This window comes from Hemicordylus capensis, chromosome 2 (assembly GCF_027244095.1).
Source record: "Hemicordylus capensis ecotype Gifberg chromosome 2, rHemCap1.1.pri, whole genome shotgun sequence".
Lineage (NCBI taxonomy): Eukaryota > Metazoa > Chordata > Lepidosauria > Squamata > Cordylidae > Hemicordylus > Hemicordylus capensis.
Window position 1 is genome coordinate 282,577,912 of NC_069658.1, and position 15,200 is coordinate 282,593,111.

A 15,200-nucleotide genomic window follows, 5' to 3' on the forward strand; every position below is an offset into this window, starting at 1 on the left:
CCTCCAAATGTCCCCCAGGGACCACCTAGTTGTACCCATGGCAGCAGTAGGCAGTCGTGTGCGTGAGCAGCCATGTACTTGCCTGGCAGCAAAACCCACCAGTGGGGGCCCCTAGATGTCACCCATGGCAGCGGCAACCCCTGACCATATGGACCGACAGCCATATGCTCACCCTGCAAGACCCATTGCAGGGTCTCCTGGCAGCAGCAGCTGCCTGCCTCTGTGGGCTGGCTGAATGGCTTCCAGCTTCCCCACAGGGTAGGGGGGGAAGCAAGTGAGCATGTCACATGACCGCTCACATGAGGGCCTCAGTGAGAGGCGGTGGAGGCTGTGGCGAGGCAAGAGAGCTAGCAGCAGTGAGGTTCCACCACTACCACAGCTGCAGCAGCAAATGAGAGTGAGACAAGGCTGCTCCACAGCAGCAATGCTCCATCCAGAGCTGCAGTCTGGGAGTAAAACAAGGTGTGCCCTCCTCCTCCGCTGTTGCAACTGTTGCACATTGCCCAACATCTCCACTTCTTAACAGTCTGCCTCCCCTTCTTCCCCCCGGATCCTTTTTTTAAGCTCAGTTGCCATGTGTTAATGTGCCTTTCCCCTGTTGCTGGCAGCAGCAGCACCAGAATCACTGCAACAGCGACTAGCACAGCGGGTGTGGTGGGTGGAAGGTCAAGATAGGGGACCAGACTTCATGCATGAAATGGATGGGGTGGGCAGAGATGGGCTCTGAAGAGAAAGAGAATGCTCTTCTTTCCATAGGGAAAATAAATGGGTATGAAGGGGAGAGGAGGTGGGGCTGTGCTGGACACTGAAAGGCCGAGCGAGTTAGGAGGACATGAGCAGGGTTGTTGGAGTGCTGAGGGACAGAATGGTGCTATGGATGTCTGGGATAAGGAAGCGTGGCCTGCCCAATTGCATGCTGGCTGAAGCCGACATGTAAGATATTGCGCGACTAGGGACGCCCCCTTCAGAGTGGTGGCTGAGAGTGGACAGGGACAGACAGGCTAGACGCAGAACTTAGTGCTATAGGGCTGAGGTATGCTGTGGGGAGGGGGAGCAAGGCAGCAGGACTTAGTAGGGGAAGCTCTGCTCATTTCATGGATAAGTGAGCTGGAGCCGCCAAGCCATACTCAAGGCACTGGTCTACTAGGATATTGACATCACATGTGCTTTGGGTCAGGTGAGACGACAGCTGCTTTTTATTATTATTTCACCTTCAAACTAGACAACCTGAGGCTCCCTTTGTCCTGGGCAAGACCTTGGCTCCTCCTTCACGTGTACTTGCCACTGACAATGTCTCTTCCTCTCTCCCCTCCTCCTAATCCTCCTTTACAAAGCTGCTCCCCCACCCCCACCTGGTTAGAGGCTTTAAATTAATAGTTATTGCCTCATGGCAGTTTTCTCTCTGGAATTGCACTAATGTTTCCCTATTGAATGGAGTGAGATGGCAGTTTCTCAGGGGCTTCACTTTTCCTGCCTTTCTGTATATGACTTGGTAATATTTTCCTTTGGCATTTGCTGCCCTCCAGCACTCCCTTGGAGGCCCCTGTCCCATCTTACCTCTTCACTGCCTCCACCCGTGCACGTGAGCACACACAGGTTTTATTATGACCAGAGAATTGCTCCTCTCTGGCTCAAGTGTCTCCAGCCAGTAACACAAGAGCTGGATTTGCTGAGATGGTGTCACTTTTCCTCTATTGTCTTTCCCCTTTCACTTCTTTGCCTCATTTGTCTGTTTGCATTGGACCAGTTCAGACAATATTGTCCATCAGCCCCAACCACCATGTGATTAAGAACAAGGATGCAGATTCTGGGCCACTCCGGTGCTATGTTCTGCTCCCACATACTTATGGGGGGAGGGCAGAACAGTTTCTAATCATACGGTTTATGATTAAACCAAACACAGAGGGAGAAGGGAAATATGTGGGATGGGATTATGTTAGCTCGCAATATTTCTGTTAATGCATATATGCAAATATATACTTGTTTTAAATTCTTACATTCTTGTGAGTTCAGGTGCTGTTTGTGCCCTCAAGAATCCATGTGTTACAAATACTGCAAGTGTCATGGTAGGAACATAGGAAGCTGGCATATACCGAGTAAGACCATACCTCCAACTAGCTCAGTATTGTCTACCCAGACTGGCAGCATCTTCTCCGAGGTTGCAGGCAGGCATCTCTCTCAACCCTATCTTGGAGATGCCAGGGAGGGAACTTGGAACCTTCTGCTCTTCCTAGAGGGACTCCATCCCGAGGGGAATGTCTTACAGTGCGCACACATCAAGTCTCCCATTCATATGCAACTAGGGCAGACCCTGCTTAGCTAAGGGGGCAAATCATGCTTGCTGCCACAAGACCAGCTCTCCTCTCGGTGGAGAGGGGTGTGTGTGCATGCAGGAGGATGATACTTAACTTGCAGCTGGGGTGGGGCTTCCAAAGACCTGTAGGTGATAATGCTTAACTGGGGGGGGGGGGGGGCGGTGCTTCAGGGGTCTTTAGGTCCAAGCTCCAAAATTAAATTACCTAGGGGCACCAGTGCACAGGAAGGATTTCATTTCATTTCCAACATTTCATGATGGGAGGAAAGTTATTTCACAGCATTCTGTGTGTGCCATGGGGAAGGAGACATGTGTCAAGGACAACGAAGAGAGGCACCCTGGCTGCGGATAAGGGAATTGTTATGGGGCACACTGTACATCTAGTCATAAGAATGAGGAGATCAGCAACTCATCTAGCTGCCTCAAGAGGGTCCAAGGGTTTGGGCTGGGCCTGTTTTTTCAAAAATATTACTACGAGCAGCTGATTTCACCAGGTAAAATTAATAATCATTATCCACATCAAGAATGGACAGTTTTCAGAGAGGTAGGGCAGAAATCCCATAGAATATCTTTCAGCAGATCTTTCAGGAATATTATCTCAAAAGGTTTTTGGATGCCAGAATCACTTACTGTAAGTGTCTTTGAGCAATCTTAATTTTTTATCTATACAAGTATGAACAGCCACAACACATCTTAGGACCTTTGTGAGGATCCTGTTTCTAAAGAACTGTCTAAAGGCAATGTGCCATATAAAACTGAGCTTTATCAGGTAACTTACATAGGTTTGATATCCACTGAGCAACCAATGCAGTTCTTATGTATTCATCTTACCTCTAACCAGCACAAAGTTGCACTCAGTTTTCTGATATTCCACGGTGACTCAGCCTTGTTCAGTTTGGGAAGAAAAAAAGCTTAGCATTAGACCATTGTTGTGCTCATACAAAACAAATATCCACATAGGAATTAAGAAAATGAAAAAAGCAAGTGATGTTGAGTCAAAGTTCATTAAGGCCTTTTCTGAAAGATAGGTATGAGCAGGCTGAAAATCTCAAATTAAAATCAGAACACATTGCTTAGGCATCCCCTTTGTTCTCCTGGACATATAAAGCTTGTTTTAATTCTATTTTTGGTCTGACCTTTGAACTCATACAGTTTCAAGGCCAAAATTTGAGGAAACTAGGAAGCTAGTTTATCCAGTAAATAAACTAAGGCTATAAAAATCCCAGGTCACCATAACCTTGAAGTATTTCACCCTCACACCAATTTTCATGAATGGCTGGCAGGTTCCCCCACCCCACCCTGTTTTTAAGTCTTTATTTTGTTACAGAACACATGGTTGCATAACTCTGATCCAAGGCAAACTAACTCTCATGAGTTAGAGCAATAGTGGATAGCCCAGTTTCCTTGAATCTATGTTATCTTCACACTTCTGAACCTTTTTTTTATTCTCTTGGTTTGGTCACACTGAACATTTCCTTTGAGCCTGATGTCTGCTGTGAATTTCAGTTGCTAGTCTTGCCTGTTTACCTGCATCCATGTTTCTAGACCCAATCCCAACCTATTTTTTCTATTTTAAAAAAATCAAGAACCCACCTTTCTGTTTAAGATACCCTAAAGGCAATGTATAGTTCAATCTTAAAAAACAATATCAACAAAAAACATGGCACAATAGAACAGCCACAGAAACAAAGAGATAAGCAAGCACAGACTAAATGTTAGCCAATCTGCAGCTGTAATGCAAGGTCATATGCCTAGCACAACAAGTTGTTTTGGCTGTCTTCAGAGGAATAGCTATCAAGGGAGCTTCACATTCTGGGTTTATCTCCAGAGAAAGCCCTGTCCTTAGTTCTCACCAGCTGCACCTCAGCAGAGGAATCCAGAGCAAGGCCTCCTCAGATTGGTACAAAATAAGGCTACATTTCAGGCACCCCCAAGCTATAAACTTGATGCTATCTGAATTCTTATATCCCCGACCCTGAAATCTGCAAGGATCACATCCCAGCAAACCTGATACAGGCTTCACATGGAAGTTTGTGTAGCAGAATATAACAGGAACAGAAACTGAGGCTTGAGTTGATTGAACCAAGTTACTAAGATTTATTATTTAATTATTAGCAAATTATAAACAGTCCTACTCTGAGTGAAATATCATCCTAACAGAAAAACTGTCTCAAGTGTCCAATAAAGAATACAAATTGACCAGTCTACATAACTGATGACTGACACCAACATTGTGAACTCTTCCACAAACCTATACACCAGGACTGCTAAACATCAGTCCTCCTGCAGATATTGGCCTTCAACTCCTATAATTCCTGGCTATTAGCCATTGTGACTGGGGATTATGGGAGTTGTAGTCCAAGAACAGTTGGGGGGGCCTTTGGTTGAGCAGGCCTGCTATACAGATATACATGCATCACATCAGTGGCATGAACTAAGACAATGTATATATACCTAAGTCTCAACAATATGGAGGTGTCCAACACTGTTCCCTCTAACAGGGATTTCCATGTTTTTCACTACACCTCACAGCATCCCCAGCTGCAATGGCCTTTGGCTGGGGATTATTTGAGTTGTAATTAACAACATCTGGGGAACGCTGTTAGAGGGAACACTAGTGTCCAAATGATTGTAAAATCACAGAAATGGTCCAGGATGTGCTTCAGAGGACCTTGTGCCTCTTCAAGAAAGCTTGCCACAGACCTTGAGCATCACAATCATCAACAAGTGAGAATTTATTCAGAACAATGCTCATGTTTTAATATTAAGTACATTGGGAAACATAGCATCATCAAAAAGCAACTCAACATGTGAGTGAATAAGTATTCTCAGTCATGATTTGTAAAATCCATTCACATTTCTACTCCCCATCCCCTTGCCTTGCTTTCTCCCTCTGATTTTTTTATTATTATTTTTTTAACACAGCAGAGTTATGAAGCAGTATTCAAAACAAAAAAAATATTGGGGGAACCCTACACTTTGGACTGTTAATTTCAAAACTGCCACTTGGCAAGCTAGCCTAGTCATATAACATTTTAGTTCTGTGCTTTAGTGCTTGGAACAAAGCCATGCCTCCCAGAAGACAGAGTAATGCCATGTAGCCACACTAGTTGAGTCACTCAACTAAAGTTTCATACAAGGAAAGTGGAAAAGGAAGAACAAGAAAAACCACTCACATTCTTTTCTCCTTCAGTGACATAGACTTCATAGCAATATGCCAACAGGATATCAACTAAGCTCAGATATACTTGATGACAGGTTCTTTTATCAAGCAGATAAGTTCTGTTTGTGAATTTTCTTAGCTGTTCTTTCTCATCTTCTGCAAAGGAAACTAAACACAAAAATTTTACTTAGCACACCACAGCCACAATAACACACTGGATTAAATAAGAGCTGTTGAGAATTCTTTATTAAAAGTCTTAGGGAAGAACATTAACTTCAGTATCAACTGCTGAACTTCTGAAGCACTTGGCAGTTTCCTTATGACCTACTGTCAGCATGTGCTAGAGAAATGCCTTAACTACCTTAAGCGCCTGCGAACAGGAGAGCATGGAAGATGCACAACCTGAACAGGTTACACTATGCAATTTCGGTTCAATAGCAAACAAAGAATTGTGCTGAGGCAGTCTTCTGCCTCCAAGGCAAATGGAAATGAGTACATTATACAAGATATAGCCAAGTCCACCAGAGATCACAAAGTAAAGTTTTCAGTCCCTTCCAAGGCACAGTTTGAGAGATGATTAGTGTACATGTCTAAGGATATCCCCTCTTCAAAGCTTCCTTCACCCTTATTGACAAAGGTATTTTGCAGTTGTCTATTATGAAATCTAGATTAGTTACGCTTGATGCCAACCTAATGCATCTAACTCATAATATCCATATCTATTACTTTTTAAAATTATACTTTCCTAGTTAAGATTAAGCAAGTTTTGCTGCAGCTCTTGTGTTTTGTTTTTGATTAATACATTTAACTACATTAAGTTTTATTTGACATGAAACAATTCCTTTATATGTGAATCATTAATATAAGCAAACCTCCAGAGCAATGCTCTTGCTGTTATAAGAACAGGAATCACTTCCCAGGCCTTCCTTGTTGCTGCCAGAAACAAGGTTCTTGAGAGTCAAGGAACCTTTGAAAACAGGAGATGCAGCATGAGTGGCTGCAGGGCGCTCAAAGAATTCAAAGGATTTGCGTGGAGACTGGAAAGGACTTTGTGCTGGCAGAGCACTAGGCTGAATGCTGCCAATAATATTTATCAAAGTCATTACTTCATAATCAGGCAATAGTACTCAAATGCAACTCTCTCTACAAGGAATCAATTGCTTTGTCCAAGTTCTACACAAGAGTGATTTGGGGGCATCTACTGTACAATCAACTATTATCTCTGCCTTTCCTTTTTAACTTGATGAGCCAAACCTGAATACCTTTTGTTTAAAATGCAGTCATCTAAAAACCATCAGTTTAAAGTGAGAGTTACGCTGCTTTAAATTTTCACTTGTAAGGAATGGAATTGCAAGTAAAGGTGCCCATCTTAACTTCTCCGCCATATAAGCTATAAAAACTTTGTACAGAACAGTATATGATGATGGCTTTAGAAATTAGGCTCCATGCACCCACACTTTGTCTTGATCAGAGATGCATCGGACAGAAATTCATCAGGGGCATCTTTAGGAAGTGATTTGGTAAACTGCACCTTTAGATGTCTGCATTGATGCATCCATCCCCAGCCCAACATCCAACGGAAAGACCAAGTTTTGGCACAGTCCATGTCTAGATGGATAGTTTCCACAACTGAACTCTGCTATCAACTGTTGCAGTTGCCTGCAAACATTAAGTCGCCCTCAGTTAGGTCCGTGGAGGCCTCTGTTGCCTTTGATAGCGTGGTCCTCTTGGACACTATATGTTAGGCAGCTACCTGATCTTCACCCCATTCATTTATCCATCATTATGTCAGGACACAGAATGATGCCGTGTTTGTCAGGAGTGTCCTGCAGTCACTTTTCAGTTGGTGTGTGTGTTCTAAAATGATTCTGGCAGATTATGTCTTGTTTCTGTCTTCCCTCCTGAGTGCTAGCTTGTTATGGTCATCTGTCCTTTTACACGCCCTCCCATCCTCCCTGTGGGGTTCACTGAAGCTGGACTCCGTGACTGAGGGGATGAGGAGCGGCACAGCTGCATCTAGCACCTGGGGGCAGGGTTCCCACCCAAAGCAGGAGAATTGAGCTTGTTAGGTTCCAACAAAGTTTCTGCGCAGGGGCATAGCCCATTAATGTTAAAGGACAGATGACCACTAGAAGAACCAATGTTACAGGTGAGTAACCTGTAGCTTTCTCCCCCTCTGTGTTGCCTGGGTGTCTTAACACTCAGGCCTATTCTATTCCCCCCCACACCAATTTTGTCCTGTTTTAATATAAAGCTTTTTGAATTGTCAATAATGTTTCATGAGTGCTCAGTGAAGAAAGGTGGGTCCCCAGTCACATGCCTCTCAAGCCCTAGGCTGAAGGAGCCACAATTTTCTAAGATCCCCACCCCACCTCAACCCAGTGATCACTTTACAGTTTAAAGTATTTGATGAAATGGTGAAGGAGACTAGGTATCCTGTTCAACCCAGTCTGGTAAACCTTCAGGGGAAGGCATCAGAAAAAAACCTTCCCAGGTTGTGAACAGGTGGTAGCCGCAGCATAGCAGTCAGGGCCTTCCCAGAAGGTCCTTGTGGGGAGGTGGGGCCTGAACATCACCCCTACTACAATCTTCCTAGAAATAATAGATAATGTTTCTTTTATGCTGGAAACAGGTTTGATTTCATGTAACTATTTATCTGTAAGCATCGATGTTTTAACTAGGGTACCCTATATATTTAGGTTCTTAAGCTATTTTTATGTGAAAAGCTATGCTTATGTGAAAAATATCTGAGGAACTTAATAGATTGTAGAGTTAGGAACAGAACTCACGGCCAAGTAAATACCAGCAAGCCAGCGTGGTGTAACCGTTAGAGTGCTGGAGTAGGACCGTGGAGACCCGAGTTCAAATCCCCATTCAGCCTTGATACTAGCTCGGTGATTCTGGGCCAGTCACTTCTTTCTCAGCCTAACCTACTTCACAGGGTTGTTGTGAAAGAGAAACTTAAGTATATAGTACACCGCTCTGGGCTCCTTGGAGGAAGAGCGGGATATAAATGTAAAAATAATAATACTGCAGTCACCAAACCAAACTTCTCTCAAAAGAGAGGGAAGCGTTGCTAGTATGTAAACTGGCATGGCCATCAAGTGCATGGTGGGAAGCATCCACAACACATGGATGTAAGCAGTGCATGTTACTTGTATTCAAGGTCAATGATTGTAGTACGGGACAAGGGGAGGAGGCATTTACCCATTGAAAATGAGAATTTACAGATGGTTGTGAACAGAGGTAAACATCCTTTTGTGAGCTTTAAAGTGATCTAGAATTATGTTAAGGCAGCTTTAAATGCAACTACCCAACCTTACGGGTTCAAAAAGCTAGTGGAAGTGCTGGTAGCAGGACACTGCTAAGTGAACTAGTGATGGATGATGCTTCCTTTTCAGGGGTGAATAAGGTGAAAGGAATGGAACATTTTGCCAGTCTTCATAACAATTGTTTTACGTACTAACGATTGTTGGAGAAACTCGTTGACAGCAGGAGAGAACTGGAAAGTCCAGTGGGCTCAAGGCCAAGTAGGAGAACATAAGATCATAAGAACTTAAGAACAGCTCTGCCGGCCCAAGACCTATCTAGTCTAGCATCCTTTTTTGCACAGTGGCCCACCAGATGCCTCTGGAAGCCACAGACAGGAGTTGAGGACATGCCCTCTCTCCCGCTGGTACTCCCTGCAACTGGTACTCAGAGGCATCCTGCCTTTGAGGCTGGAGGTGGCCCACAGCCCTCTGACTAGTAGCCGTTGATAGACCTCTCCTCCATGAAGTTATCCAAACTCTTCTTAAATCCATCCAGGTTGTTGGCTGTCACCACATCTTGTAGCAGAGAATTCCACAAGTGGATTATGCATTGTGTGAATGAGTACTTCTGTTTGTTGGCCCTAGATTTCCCGGCAATCGATTTAATGGGATGAGCCCTGGTTCTAGTGTTATGTGAGAGAGAGAAGAATTTCTCTCTATCCACTTTCTCCACACCATGCATGATTTTATAGACCTCTATCATGTCTCCCCTCCGTCATCTTTTTTCTAAACTAAAAAGCCCCAGATACTGTAGCCTTTCCTCATAAGGAAGGTGCCCCAGGCCCCTGATCATCTTGGTTGCCCTCTTCTGCACCTTTTCCAGTTCTACAATGTCCTTTTTTAGATGTGGTGACCAGAATTGTATATCAACAGCAGCCTGTTGACAGCCAGAGCTCAAATAAGGAACAGCAGCAAAGAACAAAGGGGGAATTTTATGTGACTCAAAGGGATGAGATTGTATGTTGTGAAAGAAGTTATTTTGCTGTTTGGCAAACAGCAAGATTGTGGCTTGCCCAAGGGTAAGGGAAGACTTAAGAGTAACCGGAGCCCAGGATCACATGGGATAAGTGGAAATGCCTAGTGTCAATATTTTGCCTGTACTGCTAAGTGCCAGTCTGGCTCCTTACTACTGATTATACTGGCACAATAGTGCCAGTACATTTAAGCTGGAGAGTGTTCTCAGTGTTCCACCATTATAAGCCCTGAACAGTCTATTGCTTATAAAATCAAAGCTATTTGATCTGCCCGGCCATCAGCACACATTCACTAGGTGACAAGAAATACCTCCCCTGCCAACTTGGTGAAGATCCATTGGAAGATGGCTTGGATAAAACAGTTTAATGTTTTTTCCCCTCCATTGAACATGGGTTTAAAACATTGGTGACATATTTTAAGACTGAGGAAATGGTATTTAAATGATTTTCTAGTCCATTTACATAGTTTCAGACTTTAGACTGTACGCCAGCAAAGGGCTCAGATGGCCTTCATCCATGTGCAGAGACTATCTGAGTCCTTGGGGCAGGGAAGCTGGCAGGGAACTCCAGCTGGGATGAGCAGCACGCCGGAGGAGTTGGGATATGTGCATGCCTGTGTGTGCATGGTGTGCATGCCTGACTATGTGTGTGAATGGTTATGTTACTTGTGTACAACATTTACACTACTTTGTTGATAACACCATCCTGAAGGGAATTAAGCAAGAGAATAGTGAGGTTTATGGGAAATTTCTGGGAAGATAATTTGCAGTTTGGGACTCTGTTAAAGCACATGTGCTTAATTATTATTTTGTCTATTTAAGAAAAAGGAAAGATGAAATACAGATTTAAAGTGAACACAAATTACCTGCTTCTTGTGTCTATATTCAATGCTGAATAATCATGAGGTGGGATCACACTGTCACTAATACCGAATCCAATAATTTAATTTTGGGGGTTTTTTGGGGATCGGGGTTGAGTGAAACTTTATCTTAGTTTAAGTTTTTACAAAAATTTTGGTGTTCTCCATCAGGAAGTTTTACTATGGTTTGGGTAAACTCTTTCATATAGTGTCTAATCATATATTCCTTTTTAAAGTGCCAAAACTTGGAGACCCTTACGTAGCCCATAGTACAGAATGAACAAGGAAAGAGTTTTTCTCCATTCAGCAGACCGCTGAACATAGAAGGATAATGCCCTTCTAACGTCCAAACGATGCAACCTTCTCTCCGCATCAGAGGAAGGATTTAGAAAAAATACTGGCAAAGTGAATGGTAGAATATGCAAACAGTGGAACATGCAAACCACTTTGGGCATGAACTGGACATCCAGCCCGAGTACAACCTTGTCCTTGTGGAACTGAAAGTATGGCTGGTCAACCCTCACGGCCCCCAACTCACTTACCCTCCTGGTGGAGGTAACAGCCACCAAAAAAGCCACCTTCCATGTCAGGAGATGCGGATCAATTCAAGCCAAAGACTCAAAAGGGGCCCCGTAGCAGACCCGTGAAAACCACAGACAGGTCCCAAGCTGGGGTCATGACAGGATTGTCTGGAAACATGTGTGACAATCCTTTCAGGAAACTTTTTACCACCAGGTCCTTAAACCATGAAGCCCAGTTAGAGGGGAAATGTGCCACAATGGCAGCCAAATATACCTTAAGGGATGAGTGTTTTAAACCAGACTCCTTAAGAGAATTACATATATCTTGTAAGGATGGATGAAATACATCAAACTCATGCAATGAAGCGAACGAACAGAAACAAATCCATTTGTGATCATAGGCCTTTTGCATGGACTGCTTCCTGGCAGCAACAAAACTTCCTTAAGTCTCAGCAGGAAATTGGCAGGACCTTCCATGCCGTCAGGTGAAGGGACCAAACATTCAGGTGGAGCACCCAAACAGCAGGTCCAGTATGGCTGTCAGGCGCACCCAATTCACCGCCAAGCATCTCAGGACAGAAAACCAAGGCCTCCTGGGCCACCACAGGGCTATCGGGATGGCTCTGGCCCAATCCACCCTCAGTTTGCGCAGTACCCTTGGAATAAGGACAAAGAGGGGAAACACATACAGAAGAGGGCCATCCAAGAAAGGACAAAGGCATTGCCTAGAGAGCCCTCGCCTTCCCCTCCCCTGGAGCAATATAAGGCACATAGAGCATTTTCCTGGGAAGCGAACAGGTCCAGAGTTGGGACTCCACATTTTACAAATATGTCCCTGAGAACACCCTGGTCCACTGCCCTCTTGTGGGGTACCACCTTCATCCTGCTCAGTTTGTCTCCTTGGACATTCATGGAATCTTGTATATGTATCTCCTGAGGCGACACCGCATGTGTCACACACCAATGCCAATGATCCAGAGACAGGCACAGAAGGCTCCTCGAAGATGTGCCGCCCTGTCAACTGACATAGGCTTTTGCCATCGTATTGTCATAGAGCAACCACCAGTCATGGGCAAGAAGCCTTCGAGAGCATTGAAAATGGTCAACAGTTCCAAATAATTGATGTGGTGGGTCCTCTCCCTGGGGGACCAATGTCCACTCAGGCGAAACCCTTCCTGGTGCGCCCCCCAACTGAGCTCCAAAGTGTCTGTGGTGCTCACCCATCAAGATTGGGGAGCCTGGAAGGGGGCACCAACGTTCAGGTGTCGAAACTCGGTCCACCACTCCACTGTCGCCCATACCTGTCAAGGGGATGTGTGCTCTAGATGGCCCGGATCCCAAATGGGATCGAACACATCCCAAAACCACCTTTGAATAATGTGCATTCAAAGGCCCACTTGGGGCAGTACATAAGTAGTGGCCGCCATGTGACCCAAAAGCCACTGTACTGAGCATATAGTCTGTGGGCTGCTGGCCAACAAATCTATGGCCAGTCTCCCGAGCATAGATACAGGTGAAACTCGGAAAATTAGAATATCGTGCAAAAGTTCATTAATTTCAGTAATGCAAATTAAAAGGTGAAACTGATATATGAGACAGACGCATTACATGCAAAGCGAGATAAGTCAAGCCTTAATTTGTTATAATTGTGATGATCATGGCGTACAGCTCATGAGAACCCCAAATCCACAATCTCAGAAAATTAGATTATTACATGGAACCAAGAAGACAAGGATTGTAGAATAGAACAATATCGGACCTCCTAAAAGTATAAGCATGCATATGTATTCAGTACTTGGTTTGGGCCCCTTTTGCAGCAATTACTGCCTCAATGTGGCGTGGCATGGATGCTATCAGCCTGTGGCACTGCTGAGGTGTTATGGAAGACCAGGATGCTTCATTAGCGGCCTTCAGCTCTTCTGCATTGTTTGGTCTCATCTCTCTCATCCTTCTCTTGGCAATGCCCCATAGATTCTCTATGGGGTCAGGTCAGGCGAGTTTGCTGGCCAATCAAGCACAGTACACTGTATACTTTTCGGAGGTCCGATGTTGTTCTATTCTACAATCCTTGTCTTCTTGGTTCAATGTAATAATCTAATTTTCTGAGATTGTGGATTTGGGGTTCTCATGAGCTGTACGCCATGATCATCACAATTATAACAAATTAAGGCTTGACTTACCTCGCTTTGCATGTAATGCGTCTGTCTCATATATCAGTTTCACCTTTTAATTTGCATTACTGAAATTAATGAACTTTTGCACGATATTCTAATTTTCCGAGTTTCACCTGTATGTGGGCGTCCAGAAGGAAGACCTTTTCCAGTGTCGTGTCGAATATCAGCACTATGAACTGTATCCTACGGGTTGGTTGCAACTGTGATTTCTTGAAACTGATTTGGAAACCCAAACCCTACAGAGTGTCTATGACCAACTGTAGGGCCTCCAGGATCGCCCGCCTGGTGCTCGCCAGGATGAACCAATAGTCTAAGTATGGCAGCACCTGCAACCCTATCTCCTGTAGGAAAGCCACCACCAGGGCCAGACATTTCATAAGAAACCCCAGCGCCATCGTAAGACCTAACGGCAGGGCTTTGAATTGTTAGGGGATAACCCCCACACACTGATCTGGAAGCACAGGAGGCACAGATGTTGGGGGCATATCGAGACATGGTAATATGCATCTTTTAAGTCTAGAGAAACCATCCACTTGTCTTTTTCCAGAATGGTCATAATGGTTGGTACTGATAGCATCCAAAATCTTTTGTACATCAGATGCCTATTTAGGGCCTTGAGGTCCAGTATAGGATGCCAACTTCTGTCCCGTGTCGTTACGATAAAGTACCGAGAGTAGAAACCGGATGTCCAGATTGGTGACCTTCTCGATCGCATCCTTTAATAGGAGAGCAGCAACCTCCTGGTCCAACTCCGGAGTGCACGGAGTAGTCATGACCCTGGACACGAAAGGAGAGCAGCAACCTCCTGGTCCAACTCCGGAGTGCACGGAGTAGTCATGACCCTGGACACGGGCCGTGTACCGCAGAAGTAGAGGGCATAGCCCAAACATATGATCATAAGGACCCATTGGTCCATAATCACTCTATCCCAGCTCACCAAAAATGGGGCCCGATGGGTCCAGAAGCGCCTCGAGTCATTGTTTCTTTTGGAAAGTACTTGGGTGCTGTTTCTGAAAGGACTGCTTACTACGCTGGAGGCCCAACTTGTATCTCTGTTGGAACTTGTTGCCACGAAAGGAATGTTCCAATGGAGATTGCTGTTGCGAGGGATTATTTTGTGGTTGATAAGGTGACCACCTGGAAGTATTCTGTGGCCTGGTATTCAAGGACAAGTACAACATCCAACACGCCATGCCCCTCAACTTCTAAAGCGTATCATCTGTCTGCTCTGCAAACAGGCTAGAGCCCTCAAAGGGTAGGTCCTCAACCTTAATACGGGCCTCGTAGTTCAGTCCAGATGACCGTAGCCAAGCATGTCATCTAAGCACCACAAACATGGCCATCACCTTGGCCGCGCACTCCACTGAGTGCCTGGCCGAGTAGAGTTCCAGCTTGGCCACTTGAATAGCCTCTCTGAGAAATGCTTTGGTTGGATTTCTCTTGTCCTGTGGCAGGAGAGCCAACAACGGACCCACCTTTTCCCACAAAAAGTGGTTATATCAGGCGTTATATGCCTCCTAGTTAGCCACCCTCAAGTGGAGGGCTGAGGCCAACTCCCGAAGGAGTCCAATTTTCTGCCTTCTCTGTTGCTCGGCACCAACTGGCCCTGACCTTATGTTCACTGAAGAGACTCCTCTACAACAACCAAAATAAGGGGCAGGATGATTTTTCAGGAAGGCCATATCATCCTGCAACTGCACCCTATAAAGGTTTTCCAGGTGCCTATTAGGCTGAGAAAGTCTTGCCAGTTTCTTCCAACGACCCTTCATGACCCCCAGTAAAGCTGAATTAAGGGGCAGAGCTGCCAGTACCTTGGCCTCAGGATTGATCAGGCTGAACAATGGATCCAGTTCCCCTTTTTGTTTGGTACCAAGGCTGACACCG

At 44.9% G+C, this 15,200-nt stretch overlaps 1 protein-coding gene across 3 annotated transcripts in view; it reads right to left on the minus strand.

Moving 5' to 3' along the window:
* The window catches only part of SHQ1 (SHQ1, H/ACA ribonucleoprotein assembly factor), a 136,973-nt gene that overhangs the window by 91,309 nt on the left and 30,464 nt on the right, over positions 1–15,200 (minus strand). For all 3 annotated transcript variants that reach the window (XM_053299511.1, XM_053299512.1, XM_053299513.1), the window contains exons 8-9: positions 5,491–5,645; positions 3,146–3,199 (exon numbers count right to left, since the gene is read on the minus strand). In XM_053299511.1, coding sequence (XP_053155486.1) covers positions 3,146–3,199; positions 5,491–5,645 — 209 coding nt within the window. The remainder of the gene's footprint in view (positions 1–3,145; positions 3,200–5,490; positions 5,646–15,200) is intronic.